Source organism: Pagrus pagrus (assembly GCF_965226575.1).
Source record: "Pagrus pagrus genome assembly, chromosome: 8".
NCBI classification, from domain to species: Eukaryota; Metazoa; Chordata; class Actinopteri; order Spariformes; family Sparidae; genus Pagrus; species Pagrus pagrus.
In genome coordinates, this window is record NC_140192.1 from 30103064 (window position 1) to 30126727 (window position 23664).

Genomic DNA, 23664 nt, shown 5'->3' on the forward strand with positions numbered 1-23664 from the left:
CAATGTACAGCCTCGCAAAGCTGCCAACATGGCTGTAACCTTTATCTGGCTTAGTGGGTGTGTGGCGCCCGACTAACAGACAGTCTAACATTTACACCCACTCCGAGTACTGATTGGGCAGCTGTGCAGAAGTGAGAAAATGAGCAGGATTTGAACTTTGCTTCAAAGCATTGTTTGTTCATCTGTTATTCCTGTCACTTTTTATGCTTACCATGCAGCTGACTGTGGCTGCAACTATAATAACTTTTGATTTCCAATGTGGTCAGACATGTTGTACGACTAGTTATTTTCTAGAATTTCCTGAGGCTTTATCTGTTCTGTGTTTGACTTTTATTACTGTATCATCCATTCATCATCATTCATTTTCCCAAACCATGGCCCACATCTGCCACACTCAACTCTAAAAAGAAAAATGTAAAGTAGCACAAGACTTCACGGTAATTTACTCCACTATCAAGAGTGTTGACTGTTAGCTGAAGACAAACTTCCACCATTGAGGTCATGTCATTATCAGTAATGCCTGTGCAAGGTGAGTTAATCAATAACCTGAAGTCCTAAAGCAAGCTTGGTGGGATTGTACTGTCCAATGGCTGTTTCCACATGTCATGTACCCACTGAGATCTGTGCTGTTAAAGAGCAAAGAGGGCAGCCTCAACCTCATATTCTAACACTGAAAAATACTAGTGTCATGAGTGAGGGCAGAGTACAAAGTTTGTCCAGTACATTTTAAAGAACGAGCTACAGCACAGCATTTTACCTTATTCTTCTTGACATTAAATACATTCTGTGCTAGGACGATCACACAAATAAGCATAAAGCATGCTCTTCAGTGAATCAAGACTGATCCAGATTTCGAGGATATTGAGTGATCTTTACTCAAAATACAACGTGTGCCTTCTATGTGTTCTGCTTCTTTGAGGTTATAGGAGAACAAATTGATATTCCACAGGGCATTTCTACTTGTATGATACTGCATGACCATGCAAATTTTTTTACTCTACTGAGAAGGTTTTGCTCTTTGATTCAAAGTTAGTGATGCAGAATTCTGACGTTTATGTTGATGCTGAAAATAAGTATTCTATTACAGTCAGTCCTCGCTGCTGGAAATATCTCTGTGTGATGTCATGTTATCTATATTTGGCAAGCTATTCAGACAAATGCACCAGTGCACAACAACGGTGACTCAAAAATGCAAGGGATATTCTTGATAGTGTTCAGTATGTGTATGTAGCAGAGTCTGAATCATGTCATAACCAAAGTCATGCACAAATCCACATCTCAGGTTTTCACAGCCTTTTAGGAGGCAGCGCTGTCTGGCTTTGAGCTATATATTGTACTGCAGTTACGTAATGCTGCCTCAGACAAACTGTGGGATGGCTTCATCACAGCAAATACACCATAAGAGCTTGTTGTGTATTTGTGTTTAAAGAATAAAAAATCAGCTCTCCAGCCGTCCTCTCATGTCAGTCAGCTCTCAGGTATCTGGAGGTAAACTACTGTATGTCTGTCAATGCTCCTGACATCATGAAGGCACATAGGCTAAGTCAGCCAATATACCCATCGACGTGATATTGGTAAAGTGAGAGGACTACACAGAGCCCAAAGAATACAAAAAGCAACACCCACCCCAGTCACAGTCTGCTCACCCTCCTGCCATCAGGCAAAAGATACAGAAGTATCCGCTGTCGTACCACCAGACTACAGAGCAGCTTCTTTCCCCAGGCTGTGAAACTGCTGAACTCATCCTAAACTCAACAAGTTATTGAACCCTAACTGATGCAGTGAGTAGCTTCTCATTTCTTAAACAACCATGTCTGAAGACATATCCTGTGGTCCTGGAAAAGATGTTACTCTGTTACAGAAGGGTCCAATTATTGGCCTGCATCAAGCAAAGACAACAACTAAAATTCAGTTAAGAACTGTCCAACGCATTATTAAAACCTGGAAGGATAGTGGTGAACCGTCACCTTCAGGAAGAAATGTGGTGGGAAAAAATCTTGAATGATTGTGATCAGAGATCACTTAAACGTTTGGTGAAAGCAAATGGTAAAAAATCAACATTCAAACTCACGGCTATGTTTAATAGTGAAAGTAAGAGCATTTCTACACGCACAATGTGAAGAGAACTCAAGGGAGTGGGACTAAACAGCTGTATAGCCTTAAAAAAAAAAACACTTATCAAGGAGGCTAATCTGAAACAAGTTTAAACTTCACTAAATAAATAAATTGCGTTCAGGTATCAAAGTTCCACTTTCAAATGATATCCTGGGGTGGGGGATAACACTGATCGTCAGGATCATTTTGTCAAGTCGAGCAGTCATTCTGATCGCTGTAAACATAGACATATTGCGATGCCACTCGTGCATAATGCCGCATGGACTCACTGTCCTCGCACTACTAGAGGACAACGTGAATGAACGTATACAGTATGTGCTTTGAAACCTCCACCTCACCAACGAAACACCTCGTTCTCTGTGCCAGAAATATCTATTTTCTTCGTCTTTCTCTTGTTGTGGCCATGATTCTCTGTAAAGAACCATCAATCAGTGGCTCATTTCCAGGCATTAACATTCATGAGGCACTTCGCATTGACTATTTATGGTTGAATGTGGGTGTAGAGAGGGCGGTATATGAGGTGGATCCATGTGCGCACATTTCCAGGTTTTATAAATCAAAATTCTTTTTGGTGCACGCCATTTTCGGCTTTTGGGCGCATGTACACTTTTATTATGGATCCTATGCAATGTTTTATAACTGACACCCCTGGTTTTTCGATCAGTGGATCTCTTCTTCCCTGATTGCACAGGCATATTCCAAGATGACAATGCCGTGATTCATCAGGCTCAAATTGTGAAAGAGTGGTTCAGAGAGCATGAGACATCATTTTCACACATGTATTGGTCAGAGTCCAGACCTTAACTCCATTGAGCTCTTTGGGGTGTGCTGGAGAAGACTTTACGCAGCGACCCACCTCTCCCATCATCAATACAAGATCTTGGTGAAAAAATGAATGCAACTCTGGACAGAAATAAATGTTGTGACATTGCATAAGCTTAAAAAAATGATGCCACGGCGAATACGTGCCGAAATCAAAGCTAAAGGCGGTTCAATGAAATATTAAGGTGTGTGACTTTTTTGGGCCGGGCAGTGTTTATCATCTGTTCTGTTTTCCCTGTCATTGCAGTGTTCCTGTGGCAGTTGACCCAACTAAAGCACCGACTGGCTCTGTCTCGACTGCACTGCTCATTACTTAATGGGAGAGATACCTAAAGCAGCAGGCTGGGGGGTACAAAAGCTGGCTAATCTGTGTAATACACAGTGATAAGCTCCTGAGGGGGGCTAGGCTAGGCTAACAGGGTTAGCAGTGGCCAGGATTGGCTCAGACTGTCTGAGAAGGACTGTATTAGGTGTGTTAGTGTGTGAAAGCTTGAAGCCCTGAAATAACTCTGCTGCCTGCACCTTCACCTAAATCCCACTGAGCTGTAGACACAGCATTTTAGGCTTCATAAACATGAAAAAGGCAACCTCCATTTCCAGCTAAGGACGATACCTATTAGGATTTGGCTTATGTAGCCTTTAACGTATTTTTCAGAGCATGACAACACAAATCTTCCACACACTGTGGACACTGAGTCAAGCTTTTGTAAGCAGCAGCATTCCTTTTCATGGTTAGAGGCAGAAAGTGCAGTCGCTATTTTTACCACGTTCCTAACCCACACACGCAGCCTCTTGTCCAAGTCACAGTTTTTGTAACTGGTGGAGAAGCTGCAGCTGCAAGGTCTGCCTTCTGGCTGTGAATATGAGGAAGAAGCAGGGTCTGAACATTCTGCTGCCTTCAGGGAGGCCTGCAGGATGATGGCCTAACTCAATGGCCAGAATAATGATTCTGCAGGGCTGTGGCGTTAGGATGAGAATAACATCTGAACAAGCTGAGCACCAGAACATCTTGTCTCAGTCTTTATGAGATAACAAACACTAATTCACAGCAGACAGTCTGTTTGGGCTTGGCAGTCCAAGGCACTGTTGCTGCTAAAGATAGTACTCCTTTAAAAAGCTGAAGCAACATTGCAAACACAACACACATCTTCCAGAGGCCATGGTACATATGAGTGATACCTGGAAATATTTACTAATGCTCAAAATAAATGTCAACCTTCTGATAAACAGGATTTGTTTCCAAGTTTAGATCGCAGAGGCACAATTAGCTGTCTTGTTTCTCCCACGCTCTGCAGAATGTTGTGGTGGGCTGTCACTCACATTCTGCAGTCACTCTGTGGTCAACCCACTGGTTCTCATGTACTCATTGTCAGTGTTTGTGCATTTGTGTGCTTGCATGGCAACTAAGGATGGTGTTATAAACAAATAAGTCCAATCACATGCTTTTTATGCAAATCAAATCCTAGTGGAACCAATGTCTTGGGTCCAGTCAAACACTCAAATACCAAAAACGGAGATGACAAAACACAACAATGTAGTCAGCTTGAACACCTTAAAAAGTTACATTTCACCTAAAAATTAAAGTTCAGTCATTATCTCCTTAACCCCATGCTGATGGAAGTTCCGTAGTCCACAAAACATCTCTGGAGCTTCACAGCAAAACAGTGTTCTCCTAAACAACTGAAGCAGCTGGGGACTTGTTTTTAAATGTAAAAATAAATAAATAAATAAATACAATCTGAAAAAAACATAAAAAGTCTCAGCAAGCCCAAATATCCCAAATTGATTTGAAAATAATTCATTTACACCTTTTTTATGCTGAAAGCTTCCCTGTAGCTGCTAAGTTCAAAGTGGGTGCATGAGCTCAACTGCACATCAAGGGTGAAAATAAGGTCTTTTAAAAACAATCTGGGGTCTTCTCTTTTTTAAGTTTTAAAACTAGTCTCCAGCTACTTCAGTTGTTTAGGAGAATGCTGCAACGCTGTTTTGCTTTGATAGTGACCGAATTTTCTTGTTCCTTTAACCATCTGTAACGTTACGCCTAAACATGCCTCATTCTAATATGACACCTTTACTTAATTAGTAATACCTAAACATAACTACTATCTAACATAAGAATGTCTGTTCCTTTATCTACGCTCCGCTGCCAGACAGTTTTGTTATCTACATCTAATCACGGGATTTCTTAGCAAATATGTATGGATAGCATATGGGATGAGCATCCTAGCCACAGCTAATGCTAGCATAGCATAAAATTGTAGTTCTCACTGACAAGTTTTCCGTCTCATTTGTCATCTGATTTCATTTCCATTTTGTGGAAGGTAAGACTACGGCCCAGAATAGAACTTTAATAGTTTATTATGCTGATTCAGTAAATAAAACTTGATGAGCGTCAAAGCTACATTTATTGCTTTTTTTTGTCCACTTGGGGGCAGTGAAACAAGTTGCAAACACAATATAGGACATATTACCACTTTATTAAGTTTTTGAGGCAAAAGTGGTATCAAGCAGCTGCCTATTTACACACCCAGCAGACAAGGAGCAACATTAGGATTTATTTAAATACATATATATTATCATGTTACAGGCATCATAAGAATGACACTCACTCTCCTTTTAGGTCTAGTTTTTTTCCTGAGAAAAGTATCGGCCTCTTAGCCGATTAATGCTTAATGCTCTACTTTGTTCACCAGGTAGTCTCTAACTTTTTCTGTCTGCTGTTTGGTGCTGGGCAGGTAGTGTCCTGTCGCTTTACTGGAGCTTTATCACTAAAATAAGTTGCCTGCTGCTGAAAACAAAGTTAATGGGAGCTGTTAGATGAAACCCAAAGAGTAAAGTTGCAGGGTGTAAAACTACAACATTGAACTTGTGAGACACTAAACACTATGTAGAGCTGATGGAGTTCTGTGGGTTCATAACTACTAGCAACTCACTTGTTCATTTAACCATCGTCACTCGTTTCAATGTAAACATAAAGATTCTGACTATTGCAGCTTTAACCTCTCATTACTATAGTTTGCTAGTAAACAACTTATTGTCTAAATACAAATTAATCACATTTCTTAGTGCTGAGACAAACACTTCCCAGCCAAATACAGCACAGAAATTGACCAGGGATCTTCAGTTGCAGTGTGATGACACGACAAACATACACCTTCAGAGTGTGTGTGTGTGTGTGTGTGTGTGTGTGTGTGTGTGTGTGTTACTTCAACCCTACAGAAAGCAGGGAAAGCAGCCTAACCTGTCACAGAGGTGGTTCACTGCACCAAATGAGTCGCAGGCACAGGGCAGGCAGCCGCTGGTGCCGTTGGTGAAGTGTCCCTCCTCACAGTCCTCACACTGCAGACCGGCGTAGCCTGACAGACACGAACACTGACCGGTGCTCTGATCACACTCGTCCGGATCCAAAATGCCCTCACCACCAGTGCTGCAGTTACAAAGGCCCTCTGGGTGGATGAATGAGGATGTTACAGTGAAAAGGAGAGACAAGAAAAGGAAAATTATTAATGGAGTGTACTAGCAGTGGCAGGAGTCTAATTCTAACACAAACCATTTGACTGATTGAGCAATTACTAGATACCAGGCAGCTCAGGACTGCTGATGGTCCTGGTGTTGGTGCTACACCAACCATCTAAATAAAACTAATCAGAAATATGTGCTATGACTCCGCAACTTTTACCAAAAAGTAGGCCCAACGTGCTTTGAGCTGGCAGGAATAATGAAGTCAACAGTGTTGGACTGTAAGTAAATAATCCATCTCATCCCACATTTATTGCTCTATTGAAACCAATTTTACTGTCAACAGCTACTGCAGTTTCTTGCTAGATATATGTCAAATGTTCTTTAAACAATGATGTCATGGTGGAGGTGGTGCATTTCATAATCATGTCAAAACTGAACTTTTGACAGTATTTTGAATTCTTTCCTCATGTAAACTATTAGTACACATATTGTGATAGAATATTACATTAGTAAAGTTGAAAGTCAGCCATATGAATAGTACTTGAGAAGAAAATCTTAAATCTACACTTAATACACTTATAAATAAGTAAACGTATATTATACATATGGTATATTTACATGCATGTATAAACTGAACACTAGGGTTTTACTGATTATCAACCTGCTGATTTTTGGATCCAATGTTCAGCATTTTTCTGATTATAACAATCAATTTCTTTAAAAATCTGATTGCTGATCAAATAAATTAATTTAAAATTGTGCTACTTTGGCTGTGATGCAAGCAAAAAGTACAGTACTTGCCTCCAAAATGTAGTGGAGTGGAAGTACAGAGTAGCAGAAAATGGAAATACTACAAGTACCTCAAAACTGTGCCTAAATGCAGTACTTAAATGTATTTAGTTACATTCTGTCACTGCAAATCAGTTTGTGTCTTATGGAGCAATAAAAAAAAAAGAATTATTTTCTCACTTTGCAGGTAATTCGCCTAGGTTCTGTGTCACCCTTGGTGTCTAAGGTTGTGAGTTTGAGTGCTGGCTGATGCAGAATGAACACCTTATATCTCCTCAGGCATTGTGCTTTGTCGATTAAGGTTTAATGATAATTTTGGTCTGGACAGTGATGCTGACGGACCCTTCTGTATTTCTCATTTGTCTTCCTGCTTTTCCTGTTTTCATTTTTCTCCTCTTCCTCCTTCTTCTTCCTCCTCAAAAAGCCTGTCCGTGACTCACGGCTGTGCAGTAGCTTTAGTTCATTTAGCTAAATTCAAGGTTCAAGTAGTGCTGAAACAATTGGTCCATTAAGTCATACAAAGAAATTGGATTGACAAAAATTATTTGGAATTTCTAAAGCAGAAATGGCAACTATTTGATGGTTTCAGCTTTCCAGATTTGCTGCTTTTCTCCATTAAATATTCTTGTACATCAAATTCATTTGAGTTATTACTCAAGGAAATTGCCACAGCATTAACATTTTATAGTCTTGACAGTTACTCTATTATAACATTTGAGAGATTAATCAATAATGACTATAATGATCAGTTGTTGCCCTTATCACAACTGTGTCTATACATCTCTGAATGGTGCTGATGCATTTGCCAACAACTTTGACATATCAAGGCCTGTTATTTCTGGATGGAACACTCACTACAGTCTGTACACTTTTATTTTCCTTTTCATGAAACCAGCTCGACAAGCCACTGAGACTAATGTCATGCATGTCTACTGTATTTCAGCAGTGTATTTCAAAATAAAAGCACTTAGTAGTGATTTGTCATTTTGGCTGTCCATCTGATTCCCCTGCCAGAGTAGGAAACTTTAAGACATTAAACAACATGGTGACCAACCTCGCTGCCACTACTGTCAAATAAGAATCAAGATTCTGTTACTGTACAACCTATTTTTCATCTCAAATGTTTTCAGAAACATATTTTAGTGTACTTATCAGCTGTTATATGAGAAAGTCTCTTACCAGGCCACCATGTCTGCTATATTAATGTTTCAAACTCTTCTATTTAATCTTTAAGTACAATATCACAGTACCAGACTACAGACTACAACATTAGTCCCATGGACACATGAACTCTGCCTACAATCAATGCTCAATATTTGTTCAAATTTGATGACTGGCTAGTGTGACAATACCTAGACACTAGTACTCCTCTATCGTGTACTTTAAGCTGCCCCGTCCATTCACAGTCTCAGCATGATTAAAGCTTTTTAAAAGACCACACTGGCATCAGGTCCATTTATTCTACCAGATGTTGTTTTGTATACAATCTGACATCATCTTCTCATGAAGATTTATGTCAGTCTACAATAAAGATAGTGAACATGGTAAACTGAGTCCTGCTGTGTCGCCAATGAGGGATTTTGTATAGTTTAGACTGGCGCACGGTAAGAAAGCCGATGATATAATGACAGACATATGGATGACCCTGTAGTACCGAGTGGCGATCTATTATTCATCTGCTCTCAGGTTAGGTGTGGCGAGTGGTGACTGTATGTCTCAATTTGGTGCTCAGCAGTCAGACAAAGAAAACTGACTGATAAGAGATGTGAAATACAAATATCTTTTATATACGGTATGCTATGCTCATTCACTGCACAGAACGCCTCAGCTAGATTCAGTTCAACGAAGAGGAAGCTGAATTTTAATGTGTTCCTGTCCTGGCGTCCCACTCAGATTATGCTCTTCTTTCTCTGTTGCTTGGACCTTTATGTAACTAAGAAAGTCCTTCAGTTATGCAAGCCAGTGGAGTACACTGTCAGAGCCTTTGCTACAGTGACGCCCACTGAAGAACTGTCAGCCCTGATCATGCCTGAGATCCAGTGAATGCATATCACCTCACACACACACACACACACACACACACTGCAGTTCAGTCTAAATCCAGGCTTCCTCTAGGTGTGGGATCTGGCTGATCAGTAAAGCCACATAACAGGTTTGATGTAGATTAGACTGGACGTGTGTGTAGTGCAGATAGAAGGGGGAAACAGAGGCAGAGTTCACCTCTATTCTATCTGTCTGACTACTGTAAAGTGGTCTGACAGCATGGCTGGTATTCAGACACGGGCAGCAGCAGGCTGTTCAGAACAAGTCATGTCTCAAAACTCCACTGTTGCCTAATTCCACACTCGCCTGTCTGTGCTGCTACAGGGAAAACAGCAGCGGTGGGAGGCGCCTCTGCATGGAAACAATGCTGTACTTTCATTGGTTTAGTCTGAGCATAAAACATTTTGTGGCTTGATGACAATACTGAGAGATGTTTCAAGGGCAGGAAAGCCTGAACTACGTGAAAACACACCTTACATTCTGTCTGCCGTGTCAGAGAATGTATACTGGTTGAGGCGTTACCTCAGGTGACGCCTTTGTTGACGTGAAACTATCATGTGAGTGGCCTTTAGACAAGAACAATGAAGAGTGCGGAGGCTCCTCATGATACTTTGAATCAAACGCTGAAGGTTTCACATATGATTCTCACCCAGGGAGCAGATTTCATTTTGACTTTCAGGTCCACATGAAAAGTAACAGTGACTGATCTTCAGCTACCTAAGGGGTTTCCTAAGTACACCAGGATTTCAGTTCAATTCATCTGCAATACTGACGTAAAATACATAAACTAACTGAACTAATTACTTTCTATACTGATTACTCCATTTTCCTGTCTGGTCTATAAAATGCTAGAAAATGGTGAAAAACTTCCATTTTAATTTGCCTATGTCTTCATTTAGCTCGTTTTATCCAACAGAAAGTCCAAAACCCAAACGTGTTAAGTTCAGCATCACATAAGACAAAGAAAGGCTGCCGATCTTCACAATGAGTAGCTGAAAACAATCAATGTTTGGCATTTTTACAAGAATTCCCCTCCAGTCACAGAGATGAACACGGTCAGTTCTGCAGTACAGACAGAACACAGGATAAATGTAAACATTTTGTCTGGTCTGGACCCCGGGGTGAGGAGCCAATATCATTCAGAATATGAAATAAAAACAGTCTGGATTTTTATGTTCTGGCTTAGGGGTCTCATGAAGTAACAGCTTGAATGTGGCATTTTCTGGAAAGAAAAGAGATGATGTTTGATAGGATGGGTAAAATAAAGATTCTGTAACAACATAGAAACCATTTTTAATTTGCATTCTTCTCTAATGGGAGGGTGTATTCAGCTCCTGGTATATGTAGTTTAGAAAGAATTAATAATCCATCTCCTATTAGCTGGGGGGTGGGGGGGCATCCTCCACAATAGGTGCTCTGAAAACCCACACCTTCGGCTTCACCAGACTTCCCCAACAGAAGCGTTTTGGGCAGGATTCCTCAGCCTGTGCTGCTGTGTTGGCTGGAGAACAACACATCCACATGGATACTGGGATGTGAGAGGTGTGAGAGGAGGGGCTCCACTGTCATTGCTCATTCATGGCTTGGCCTGCCTGGCCATTTTGGTTGGACGGCCTTGTTCTGTATATGCGATGCAAACAACAATAGAGGGGGTGAAGCAGCTATTTGAGCAGCTTCTTGTAATTTCCTGTCAATATCAAACATGTCTGCTCTAACACAAAGGGATCGCGGGTCTGTGTGGATGCTGTGTGCACTGACGGATTTGATAAATTGACTGAACAAGGACAGGATCAACCTTGCACCCCCCACAGCCCCCCTTTCCAGCCCAGTGTAATATGTGGCACACTGATTCTATAATAAAGGGCCTCTGAATATAATCAACACTACACATCAAAATCTACATTGGATTATTTGTGCATGAATCGCGTTTGTCAGAGATGATAATTAGGAAATTTTCCGATCGTTTGAAGGGGTACACCATGCAATCTGAGGGGTCTGCCCATTGTTGCAAGCTGATTTATTCGATCGCTCTCTGCGTCAAAACCACCGTGCGACCACCCTGCTCCTTCCAGCATCATGTATCACACATGAGTGTCTTCATCTTTACACACTCGTTTTCTGAACAGGAATGTACTAAAAAAAGAAAAGAAAAAAACACGCAACCAAAATTCTCCCCAGTGTCGATTGTAAGGCACCATTTAGAAAAGCTCAAATACATCTGGAATGATTATGTTTCCACAGTTCCTGGTAGCTACTGGTTTATTCGGAGGTACTTACCTTGGCTATTCTCTATTGAGGTAACAGATGTGCCAATATTATCTGCAGCCCAGGCATCGTTTGCTGTGCGCTGGGAGACCATGGACACCATGGTCTGCAGCATTTTCTCTGGAGCAAAAAGTGATGTTTGTGCATCGGTGGATCGTTTGCGTGCGCCGCTTGATCTGGAAATCTGCGGTGATATTTGTTCGTTCGTGGCTGAAATTATTCCGGTATCAGGGGCGGCAGCAGGGCTCGTGATGGTGGTGGTCGGGTCCGTTGTTGGAGGCTGGAAGGTGGTTGCAGTTTTAGAAATAGGACTACTAGTAGTGGTCGGGCCAGCAGAAACAATGGCAGGCGACGGTGTGAGTCCGGTTAGAGGCCCGAGAGCGAACCTGCTCTCGGGTAAAGTACGAGGCATGTCGGTGTGGAAGGTCTCCCAGGTGTCGGAGGCTGAGTCGGGATTCCTGGAGATAGGCGACGCATCGTAAGTGCTGATGCGAGGTGCAGCTTCAGAAAATCCAATATATACATACAAAATAACTAGCAGAACCGCAGATATGTACATCATTAAGGACGTTAGCCTCATATTCACTTTCAGCTCTCCATGTAAGCCCCAGTAATGGTCTCTCTCAGACCTTTCCCTGAATGGACGCGTACTCCACCATTGATGTCTCCCGGCGGTGTACGCTGCTGTTTGTTGCCCTATGAACCACAGTCAACACTTCACCTGCTCTGCAACCTACCATGAGCCACTCGAGCTTGACGTACTTATTGGCCAATGAGAAGACTGCCTGTAGGCGCTCGTTCTCTCGCTGGTTGGACAGAGGCTCACGCCCTGTGGAGACACAATATATTGTAAATTATCAGACGTCCTCGCTTCTCAGAAAATTATCAAAACACACACGGTTTCATTCATAAATTGACCGACGCATGAAGCCTATTTTGTAGCGATATTGTGCAAATAAAGTAGGTCTAAGATTAGATAGTGTGATACTATCATATTTGTACACCTCACACACCCGGTATGCACCTTCATATGTCATGTCTTCATATGAAATGCTCGATGGTGGCTTCTTGTGGGAACACGTGAAGGTACCATTACCTCATTTACCGTTTATACGTGCAAGGCCACAGACCTTTTGAATTGTCTACGCTATCACCTCTGAATCTGTATGTAGACATCTATATATCCTCGTCACTTATTTAGAAAAAACAAACAGTTTAACTTAACTTAAGGCATAAAACATTTAATCAGATGTGCCATCTTAACAAGTATTTTTATTTAGGCCTATTCAATCTATTCGGTTAGAGGACAGAGCATTACATTTGTAACTACATTTCTGGTATAGTTTTTTATTTTTCAATGTTTCTACCTCAGCTACGAGAACTAGACGGTGTCTTAATATTCCTATCTCTTAATTAGACGTCTGTAGGCTAAAACATGGTCAAAATGCGAACCTTCCGTTAGAACTTTTATTGTGATTGTTGCAGTGTGATCTTGCTTGTTTGTTTCCCTCCAGTGGTCAATATGCGTAACGACACCATTGTGGAAGCGTTCGCCTAAAAGTTTGGATGTGTATTTTTTTTCCTTGACTCTTTTTATTTCATGTATTTTATGCATTTAAGACTTTATTTCCTAAAATTTCACCAGCGTAAACAAATGAACACTGACGTAGTCCTAAAGGAGTAGCTAATGTGCAGGGAGAATGTAGCCTACGTGTTGTATTCTTCACACGTTTTTCTTGAGATCACTGTGGGTGAAGTGATGAGGTGGACATGGGATATAAAGTGAGAGACTTTAGATTAAAAAACTACCAAACTAAACTTTGTTTAGGTCGTTTGTCATCGATTGTGTTATTATTTTCCAGTCTACACAGCATTCAGTAAGATGCCACTCACAGGTGCATTTATAAACTTCATTTTAAATTATTTATAATTGCTGAATTTGATCATTCTTTTTATTTACATCAGAGCCATCATGCCCTGTTAAGGATCTTTCCATTTGATCCTAAACTGAAGCACTTTGCAAAATCTGTTTCAGTTTGAGCTATACCGATGATCTATTCATCGATCATCCTTCTGACATTAATTTGATATATTACTGTGATGGTGGTTTACAGGTTCACATGCGGTTGCAGCGCTATATAAATGGCCACAGTTGTGCCTGACAGCTGTTCTGCTGTCCAAGAACCTGATGAGCTGATGAAAGACAATCAGTTACATTTCACTTCATATTTTCTGTTCTTATGTCTTCTAGGTGTCATTTCTGTGGAGCCTGGCATTTTTAAAGGAAGGAATCCTTTTCTCCATGCCCAGATCGCCCATATGGCAGATCGAAGCCAGTCTGCGATGTTTATTAACTCCAGCTGACGATGTAAAACTAAATTAACATTGAATGACGGGAAAGGGAGATGGATAATTACCTCAATAGCTTTCCATAGGTTTTTTCTTTCTTTTCTTTTCTTTTTCTTTTTTTTTTTACATGGATGTGGTTTTATAATCAGTCCACATCGGTGTTGCAATTTCCAACTGCATCTTTTTTGAATGTAATAGTTGTATTATGAATGTTAGCTGTAATACATTTCTTACAAGCATCAGGTCAGCCACTGCGTCACAGTTAGTACTTCCGGTGAAAACAATAACAATAATAGTTATCATTGCGGAAGAAAGACAGGCACATGCTTTGTATCTTCACTGTATATTTGATTTTGATGTTGCAGCTTGGTTTTCAGTAAGTCATAAGTTCAAATGATAAAATGTCCCTGAGTGCTGTTCGTGAAAACAGACCATAGATGGCTGTAGAGGCTGCTACACGGCTGCTACACGGCCGCCGTGGAACTCCGCTCAAGTGTTGCAGGAAGTTGCGCACGACGACCAGCCAGTAGGTATAATGGCGCCTCTAGATTTGGATAAATATGCAGAGATTGCAAAGCAGTGTAAATACCTCCCAGAAAATGACCTCAAGGTAAATGCGACTTCATAGAAACGTTTTTGGTCAGGATATGTGATGAACTGATAATGGTAACGTTAGCTCGCTGCTGTTTTATGTTGTAACAACGTAAATAGCTAACGTTAGCTTCAGCTAGCTAGTAACGTTTAACCTGCTGACTTCATCTCTTGACCAGGAAGTCAATTCCGTTATAAAGAACTGTTCAGCGTAGCTACAATAGATAGATACAAGTCCAACTATCATATAAAATGTTATCGACGTGGGAATGAGAGTGAACGGCTTTGGCACGCCGGTATCTGTTAACACGAGCAGATATTCACAGTGACCTGATGATGCTGACTGTCGTGATGGTGGAATGACAGCTGATTGTTTATTACCAGTCTGGACTGAAGATGTTTCTGTCCCAGACAGCCTGGAAGACGTTTTCTTTTTCATGCCAAGACTCAGATATTAGTTGCCTGATTGACCGCAGCATCATGGACAAAATTGAATGACTCATTGAGTATCTTAAGTGTTATTAACTATTAAAGTCTTATTTATTCCTTGTCACACATTTCACCTTAAAAGAAGTAGCTTAGAAGGACAATAATGTCTTGAATAGTTTTGCGCAGCGTTTTATCCTCAGCATTTGGATTTAGGCAGTATGATGACAATATGAAATATTAGTAAGGCTGCACAGTTAATTGAAGCATTACCAAAATAGTACTCTGGCCAAGTGTAATATCCAAATCACAGAACCTGCAGTTTGTTTGGTAAAGGTAAACTGTGTGACAGTCATTATAATGAGGTACTGTAGTGCTGCAGAGATGTGCTGGCCTCAAGTCTTGTTCTTTAGATGTAAGAAAACGTGTTGTCACGTCATCTTGATTTCAATATTATATTAACTGAAAGAGAACATTTTAACTGTGATGCCAAAAAAATATTCTCACTAACTGAGAATCATATCATAATCCTAATATCTGCCAAAATACATGCAGTGTGATTATTTATTTATTTTTACCATATTGTGCGGCCCATAATATTCTATGTACAAATATCGGAGTCAGCGCGGCGCCATATTCATTGTCATTTGCTTGATTCTATTGAATTAGTTTCACACGTAGGGTCAGGCATTCACAGATGCAGTCAATTTGTACTTTTCAGGCAGTCGGTGAGACTCAATGTCAACCACCAGCCAGTCAGTGTTATGATGACTTAATAAAGTTTGTATTAATCTGTCCAACTGCTTTTGGTTCAGTGATTGCTGAAATGTACACCCATTGTGATTGTGAACCTGTGTGACTCATTGTTTTTGCAGTATTACACTCAAAATATTAATGCATACTAAGGGCAGCACAGCTAAATTAGTTACTTATTGACAGGCGTTTGGTCAAAATCTGTCCGCCCTGGTGCCCATATGACCACATAATCAGATCAAGAAGTTGATGTCAACAATACTTACATTTTCAATACTTCTTTTTAAAAATACAATTTGATGTTGATTATAGACAGACAAGAAGGTCCTGGCTTCATATTTTAACCCTGTGCCCATCAGTTTTGAGTGTGCTTGTCTCAGAAATATTAAATGTTATTCCACTACTCCAGGTGCTCAATTTTCTTTCCACCGTGCAAATAAATATCATTGAATTGGAGATTAGAAATATCTTACAGTTGTTGTGACTGTTCACATGTGTTTCTGTCTATGAAAGCCCAGCAGTAGACCAGCAGCGATGGTGATTACATCAACACCCGAAGATTTTTTTTTTTTGTTAATGCTATAAAGTGACCTTTAGTTTTTTGAATGAGCCGTCATCCCCGGCCTCTTAGTCATATTCAAATAAAACTAGTTGCTGTGTGTATTCATGCTTCAAGGAGAAAACGAAAACTTATCCCGAGGCCTTTCCCTTAACTAGAATTTGTCATCCACCCACATCAATGTGGATTGTTGGAATAACTGCTACCTGGGAACACTTTTAGTCTTATACATCTCCTCACTGTCAGTGTGTGGGATGTTAGTCAGGGCTAGTCACATCACAGATTTTTTACCTTAACCACAGCTGCATTCACCCTGCTGTGACGCTATTTTTTTCCTCTGATAATGATTATGATCCAAAATATTTTGTAATATTAGGTTTTCATTTGAAGACATTGTTCTGTCATCTCAGAGTTTCATTGTTATTAAACAGCAGTAAGTGAATAGAGAACCACAGAGAGCCTGAAAGACCCTAAAATAGTCTCATTAGATCAGATGTCATTGGAAATGTTTAGACAAGAAGATTTTGGGGCAAAATACTTAAAACATCTAATTCTGACATGAAAGTTTAAAAGCATTGATACAAGTGCTAATTGATGGCTGAACCCATACAGCTTATGTCTGTGTGTTATGTTTTCATCTATACAGAGGTTATGTGACTACGTGTGTGACCTGCTGCTGGAAGAGTCCAACGTTCAGCCCGTTTCCACTCCTGTAACTGTATGTGGCGACATACATGGACAGGTAAAAAGCAGTGATTCATATCAGAAAGAACAAGTGCACCAAATGAATATAACATGAAATGCTTAAATTACATTCTTATATCTTTGTGTCTTAGTTTTATGATCTTTGTGAACTCTTCCGAACTGGTGGCCAGGTTCCAGACACAAACTACATATTTATGGTTTGTATATTATCTCATATATATCTATATACTTATATCTATCATATATCTCATATATCAATTTGAACTTGAGAGGCATCTACAATCACGGTCAAAAGTTTAAATCCACTTGTAAAGAACATGTATGTCATGGCAGTCTTCAGTTCCAATGATTTCTACAGCTCTCATGTTTCTGTGATGAAATGAGTGGAACACAAACTACTTTGGTTCAATAATGAATTTATTATGTTTCTTCTGAAAATGTGACCAAATCTGCTGGATCAGAAATGTACATACAGTAACTTGAATGATTAATTTTGGTGATTAGAGAAAGTTGTGTGAATCAAACAAATGTTCTTTGTAGCATGGCCTCTTAACTTCTTCTGAGTGACTTTTCTGGGCCCATTTTAATAGGGCTTGTTTGATACAGCCATTAGACTCAGCCACAAACACTACAAGGGGAAAGTCTAAAAAGCTCAGCATTGATCTGAAAGAGCCCATTATTGATTTGAACAAGTCAGAAAGTCACTTGGAGCCATTTCAAATCAGTTACAGGTCCCAAGATCAACTGTACAAACAACTGTTAAGTATAAAGTGCATGGCACAGTTGTGTCACTGCCTTGATCAGGAAGAAAACACAAACGATCACCTACTGAGAGAAAACTGGTCAGGATGGTCAAGAGTCAACCAAAAAACCAAGACTGCAATGAATTAGAAGCAGCTAGAAGACAGGTGTCAGTGTCCACAGTCAAGTGTGTTTTACATCAACATGAGCTGAGAGGCTGCTGTGTTAGAAAGAAGCCCTTGATCCAAAGCTGGACTGAAGTTTGCTGCTGATCCCACGGACAAAGAAAAAACCTTCTGGAGGAAACCTCTGTGGTCATATGAAACATAAACTGAGTTGTTTGACCACAATAAGCAGCAATATGTCTGGAGGAGAGAAGGTGAGGCCTTTAACCCAGAGAACACCACACCTACTGTCCAGTGTGGGGCTGGTAGTATTATGCTGTGGGATCTGCTGCTCTAAAGAAAGTAAATGGAATAATGAAGAAGGAGGATTATCTCCAAATTCTCAGGAAAACCTAAAATCATCAGATTGGCTCCTGGGTGCAGTTGGGTGTTCCAACAGGACAATGATCCCAAACACACATCAAAAGTGGTAAAGGAATGGCTGAATCAGGCTAGAATGGAGGATTTGGAATGGTCTTCCCAAGTCCTGACCTGGACCCCATCGAGAACATGTGGACTGTGCTGATGAAGCAAGTCCGTGCCAGAAAGCCAACAACTTTAGTTGAACTTCACGGATTCTGTCGAGGAGTGGTCAAAATTTCAGCCAGAGGACTTCCAGAAGCGTGTGGATGGCTATCAAAAGAAACATAATAAATTCATATTTGAAACAAAGTTCATGAATGTGTTTTGTTCCACTCATTCATCACAGAAACATGAGAGCTGTAGAAATCATTGGAACTAAAAACTGCCATTATATGCATGTTCTTTACAAGTGGATGTAAACTTCTGACCGCGACTGTACCTTAATGCATTCTATTTAACAGGTGTTTTGGCACAGTGTTGGTATTAAACCTCTGTCATCTGCAGGGAGATTTTGTCGACCGAGGGTATTACAGTTTGGAGACGTTCACCTACCTGCTGGTGCTAAAAGCCAAATGGCCCGATCGCATCACGCTTCTGCGTGGAAACCACGAAAGCAGACAAATCACCCAAGTTTATGGTTTTTATGGTGAGACTTGATTCATGACAGAGGACGATCAGTTTTGGTCAGCTGCAAACTGCAATGTTTCTAATCTGACTTCAACCTTTTCAAAAATGTGTGCTTTTTTGTCTTTTAGATGAGTGCCAGACCAAGTATGGAAATGCAAATGCCTGGCGTTACTGCACCAAGGTGTTTGATATGTTAACAGTTGCAGCTGTAAGTATTGTAGATCTACATGCTGTGAAAGCCTAGAATTAACAGAGAACAAGTGCCAAATGTGGGTAGATTTTCCATTTGTCAAGTAAATCTGACAGATACATGTTTGTGCCAAAACAGTCATGTGATTAAAAACGATGCTGAGTGCCTTTGACACTGGACTGTTGCTTAACCAAACAACCGGTGCTCCTTTAATAAACTACCGATTAGAAGTAGCCATTTTTTTTGCATAATAAACCATGTGTGTCTTTTCAACCTTGAAAATCCTACATACTGTTGACTGTCAACTGAATAATATTAACATACCATCTATATGCTCTGTGACATTAGATCAGACACTTCACACTGACTAACAGAATCATGATATATGTATGCCGTCCTAACTCCTCTGTTTCATTTATTTACTTTATTTCAGCTGATGGACGAGCAGATCCTTTGTGTCCACGGAGGCCTCTCCCCAGACATAAAAACTCTCGATCAAATTCGAACCATTGAGCGGAACCAGGAGATCCCCCACAAGGGAGCATTTTGTGACCTGGTGTGGTCAGATCCTGAAGACGTGGACACCTGGGCCATCAGCCCCAGAGGAGCAGGCTGGCTCTTTGGTGCAAAGGTCACAAATGAGGTAAGTTCACACAAGTGACTTGCATTGAGTACACATGGGCATTATCAGTGAGGAGAGCACTGTCAAGATGAAGATGGCCGAAACCACCACACTGAGCTTCATGATGGGAAACCTATGGGTGACATCACAGAGACTACATTCATGTTTATAAAGTCTGTGGGTTTGCCACAGCCTCCCTGACTACATTAACCCATACAGGCCAAGCCCAAGCCTCTTGACAATGGGTCTGGGATGGTTCCCCTCCTGTCCATTGACACAAAGTTAATAGGCATTTGGGATGACTACTTGCAATCGAGGCACACCTAATGGGCGAAACAGTTGTTTTTTAGACCCCATCAGTGCGTACTCTGAATGTAAGTGAGAAGGGCCTCCCAATTCAAGATGCAGTCTTTCTATGGGTTCTAATTTCTGTGCACATATAAACATGTTTTGGTTTAGGTGTGATCTTTCTCTTGACATATCCTCACAAAAAACAAATAAATAAAAGCGTCATTACCTCCTTAGAGAATAAGCAACAGAAAATGGTGATGAAGGTAGAGATAGGGGTGAGCTATAAGTGAAATTAAGAGGGAACAGGATTGCTAGTGGGAGGCCAGCCTAAGGTCTTCACAGAATTGAATCATGATGCACAAAATGTAAAAGGATCTTAAATCACAACCCTGAGCTGCAGCAGTTGACACTGCTGGAATTGGAATTTATTCATCTTGATCAGTTGCAAGCAGGGCACTATGTTGGCATCAACTGCTCAATGCTGGTAAAATATTCAAGAGGCTGGTAGATTTAAACATTTAAACGTTTGCTTGTTTGTAGACAAGAAGCTTAATTTTGCACCCCGCTTTTGAGGGATCTCATAGAAATGACGAAATAGAAGTTGAGAGGGAACAGAGAAATGTTTTACCTGCTAGGTACCTTTTCGTATGGATTGTCATCGACTAGCTTGTTCATCCATACCTACACACTTAGACAACATACACAGTCAATCACCAAACAGAAAATTGGATTAATGGCTCTGATTATTGATTAAATGATCAGTCAGGACTTGAAAGTAACCAATGTCTGTTGGGCCAGCCATGTTCATTCGACACAATATGTGCGGTGAGGCTTCAGACTGCATAAGACAGTCTTACTAGGCTAATTGTTTTGTCTTGCTAGTAAATGGCAAGTCACTAGGGTTTATCACTAGTTCAACAGTAGCTCAACTAGTAGGTATTTTCCACAGGAGACATTTCACAGTAGGTAACGCACAGTTATAAATAATAAACTGAAGGATGGCTCAATTCAATTTAGCTGCCTCAGTTTCAGGGTCCTGGTATTGTGCATGCTGGATCACTGTCACACTGTCATGACTTACAGGGACACTTGAATAGGACAGAGCCATTGTTAATGTTATTAGCAAAAACAGTACTTTTCCTATTATAACAAGTTAAAAAGATTCTGACAATTTTCTGCAGCAAATTCTGGTAGTTTTTAGGGAGCTAAATGTCCAGTGATAAAAATTTGGCTTTGGGACAAATGAGAAATAATGGTCTCCCAGTCAGACTGAGGAAGTAGCAACCACCTTGAGACACATGTTCGGTTACATACAGTATAGTTGCTGTTTGTGACTGCCAAGATGCAAAATAGAAAATATGCCGATGTGCACCCATATAGTAATGGCAGTAAAGAAAAGCTCTTAGTGGTTACTTTTAGTGGAATGTAAGAATATTTCCTAGACTCCATACAGAGCAGAAGTGTCTAGCCTTAGTTCGACAGTCATAGATGACTTCTTCAAACATGACCACATATCAAGTGGTGGTGGCAGTCCAAGGTAATGATTGCTACTGTAAAATTAGTAATAATTGCTGTTTTTTTGTTGGTGACTTTAAATTCACAAATTAAAATTCCACTTAATTAATATGACAAATTCCAATTAATATGACATGAACAGAGCATTTGTTTACTCATATTAACTTATATTGTATGTCGCTTATTTCTCTCTATCTTCCAAAAAACTGCAGTTTGTTCACATCAACAACCTGAAGCTGATCTGCAGGGCGCATCAACTTGTCCATGAGGGCTACAAGTTCATGTTTGATGAGAAGCTGGTCACCGTGTGGTCGGCTCCTAACTACTGCTATCGCTGCGGCAACATCGCCTCCATTATGGTCTTCAAAGATGCTAACACAAGAGAGCCAAAGCTCTTCAGAGCAGTGCCTGACTCTGAAAGGGTCATTCCACCTCGAACAACAACACCTTATTTTCTGTAATTAAAACTGAAAAACTATATATAAAATGAAAACAACGCAGCCATTTGTCCAGTGCACAGATACTGGCTGTTACAGTGACATCAGCACTTGTGAACCCATATACATTTTGTATAGTACATTTAGAGAATTTACAGTGCATTTCTTGGTGCCAACTGTCGATCGTTATTCCCACTCTGGCTATTTTTCTTCCACTTAAATCACAGATTGCTTGGAGCGAAGTAAGCTGTCTCAACAGTACCACTGTGCTGTTGAAATGTTTTAGAGGAAGGATTAAAATGTTCATATTTATTAATCTCTGCTTTACAATAAAAATTCACTCTGCTTAGCAAATTGCAGGTGCAGTGTAATATACAATATTTCATTATGTTCTGTTATAGTAATGTATTACAGCTGGATGTAAGATAAAGCACTGCACAAATGTAATACATCTATTCTGACAAATGTCAGTGCAGATATAGACTCATTGTTATGATGTTATCTTGTATGATATAAACCTGAGATTTAATGTGTAAAAACCTATGCTGTTTGTTAAAAATAAAAATAAATCAGTATTGTTAAGCCTGTGGTACCCTGAAATATTATCTGTATTTGTCAGATTTGGCATCAGCTCTTGTAATTATTATTTTTCTCTCTGTCACCATACTGTTTTTAAATAAAGAAATCCAAAAGTTGTTAAGACTTAGACATCAGTTCCTGGGTTGAGGGGCAAAATGAACACCATGCGGAACCAATAATTCATAATATCTTTGTAGTGATTAATATTATCTTCCAACACCAGCCTATTCATGGCATACAAACAATAAGACGAGTTGCACTTTACGGTATTACAATCAGATCGTGTCACTATGTTCTATACTTGGGTTGCATTTAAATTCTGCCAAAGATAATAATTCGACTGTTGGAGTAGTTAGTGTCTGTATTGTTGAGGAAGAAATATCTGCATTCATTTTGCACATCTTTACAATTGGACAAAGATTAAAGTAGACCACAGCTGACTTGTGTCATTATTAAACTGATAACCATTACATACCATACAGGAGTGCCTGTTGAGCACTAGCTGTATCTTGATTAAATCACCAGTCTTCAAGAGTTCATTGAAATTCCTCAGGGTGTGTGCAGTCTCTATTCCCTAATGGGCTCTTGAGGTTTGTTCAGGGTGAATTTTACTTGAAGATTACATCAGAGGGGCTCTTGACCGAGCCAAAAGGTTATTTAGGCTGACCAGAGGATTAAGGGATCACTTTTGCTGTAACATAAGGCAAAGATTAGAAACATAATGCCTCATTTGAGCAAAAACCGTCCTGTTTGAAAAAAGGTCACATTTAAAAATAGGCTGTATTCTGATCTTAAAAGGGAAGGTGCAGCTCTTTGTGCTCTCAGGTCAGCATTTCACATTTGAGGATGTGACATATAATGGGACTGAGAGAATTATACAACAATTGTACAAACACTTAAAAATTGTATGCCAACAATATTTTATGTGTATTACACTTTTTAACCTTATATATTTTCAGTAGGCTCAAAGTAACCTGAAAATAATGCTTCTTTTTTCTCCCTATCACAGTACCACATGGCTCTTAAAGTAGCCTACATGTGTTCGGCTGTTGTTTGATTTTTCACTATAATATTATAATATGATAGAACATTCATTTTTTTAGCTAAAGAATACCAGGCAGAGAACATTATACTCACCTCAGCTTATATTTAGGTGTGATTAGTAAGTACTGTCACCTGAGACTAAACAATAATTCTACATGAAAAGAAGAAAGCCTTAGTTTAATCACAGCCTGGATAGCTCATAGCTGCTCCAA

At 40.1% G+C, this 23664-nt stretch overlaps 2 protein-coding genes across 2 annotated transcripts in view; one reads left to right on the forward strand and one right to left on the reverse strand.

Annotated features, from left to right (window-relative positions):
• LOC311261635 (multiple epidermal growth factor-like domains protein 9) overlaps positions 1-12228 on the reverse strand; it is a 37367-nt gene extending 25139 nt beyond the window's left edge. Inside the window, exons 1-2 of the mRNA XM_084360451.1 lie at positions 11509-12228; positions 6179-6383 (exon numbers count right to left, since the gene is read on the reverse strand). Of these exons, the coding sequence (XP_084216577.1) occupies positions 6179-6383; positions 11509-12076 (773 nt within the window). The 5' untranslated portion in view covers positions 12077-12228. The remainder of the gene's footprint in view (positions 1-6178; positions 6384-11508) is intronic.
• Positions 12229-14325: 2097 nt separating this feature from the next.
• Positions 14326-22524, forward strand: LOC311262013 (serine/threonine-protein phosphatase 6 catalytic subunit). Its single transcript, XM_084361109.1, has 7 exons — positions 14326-14455; positions 16821-16916; positions 17011-17076; positions 18652-18793; positions 18903-18982; positions 19398-19607; positions 21605-22524. Exons 1-7 carry the CDS (start codon positions 14381-14383, stop codon positions 21851-21853), a joined length of 918 nt encoding a protein of 305 aa, XP_084217235.1. The 5' UTR covers positions 14326-14380; the 3' UTR covers positions 21854-22524.
• The last annotated feature ends 1140 nt before the right edge of the window (positions 22525-23664 follow it).

Excerpts from the sequence above, each read along its gene's own strand:
- LOC311262013 (XM_084361109.1), top strand. The coding sequence starts at position 14,381 with ATGGCGCCTCTAGATTTGGATAAATATGCAGAGATTGCAAAGCAGTGT. Across the intron at positions 16,917-17,010 it reads GTGGCGACATACATGGACAG|TTTTATGATCTTTGTGAACT; the intron begins GTAAAAAGCAGT and ends TTTGTGTCTTAG. Across the intron at positions 19,608-21,604 it reads GTGCAAAGGTCACAAATGAG|TTTGTTCACATCAACAACCT; the intron begins GTAAGTTCACAC and ends AAAAAACTGCAG.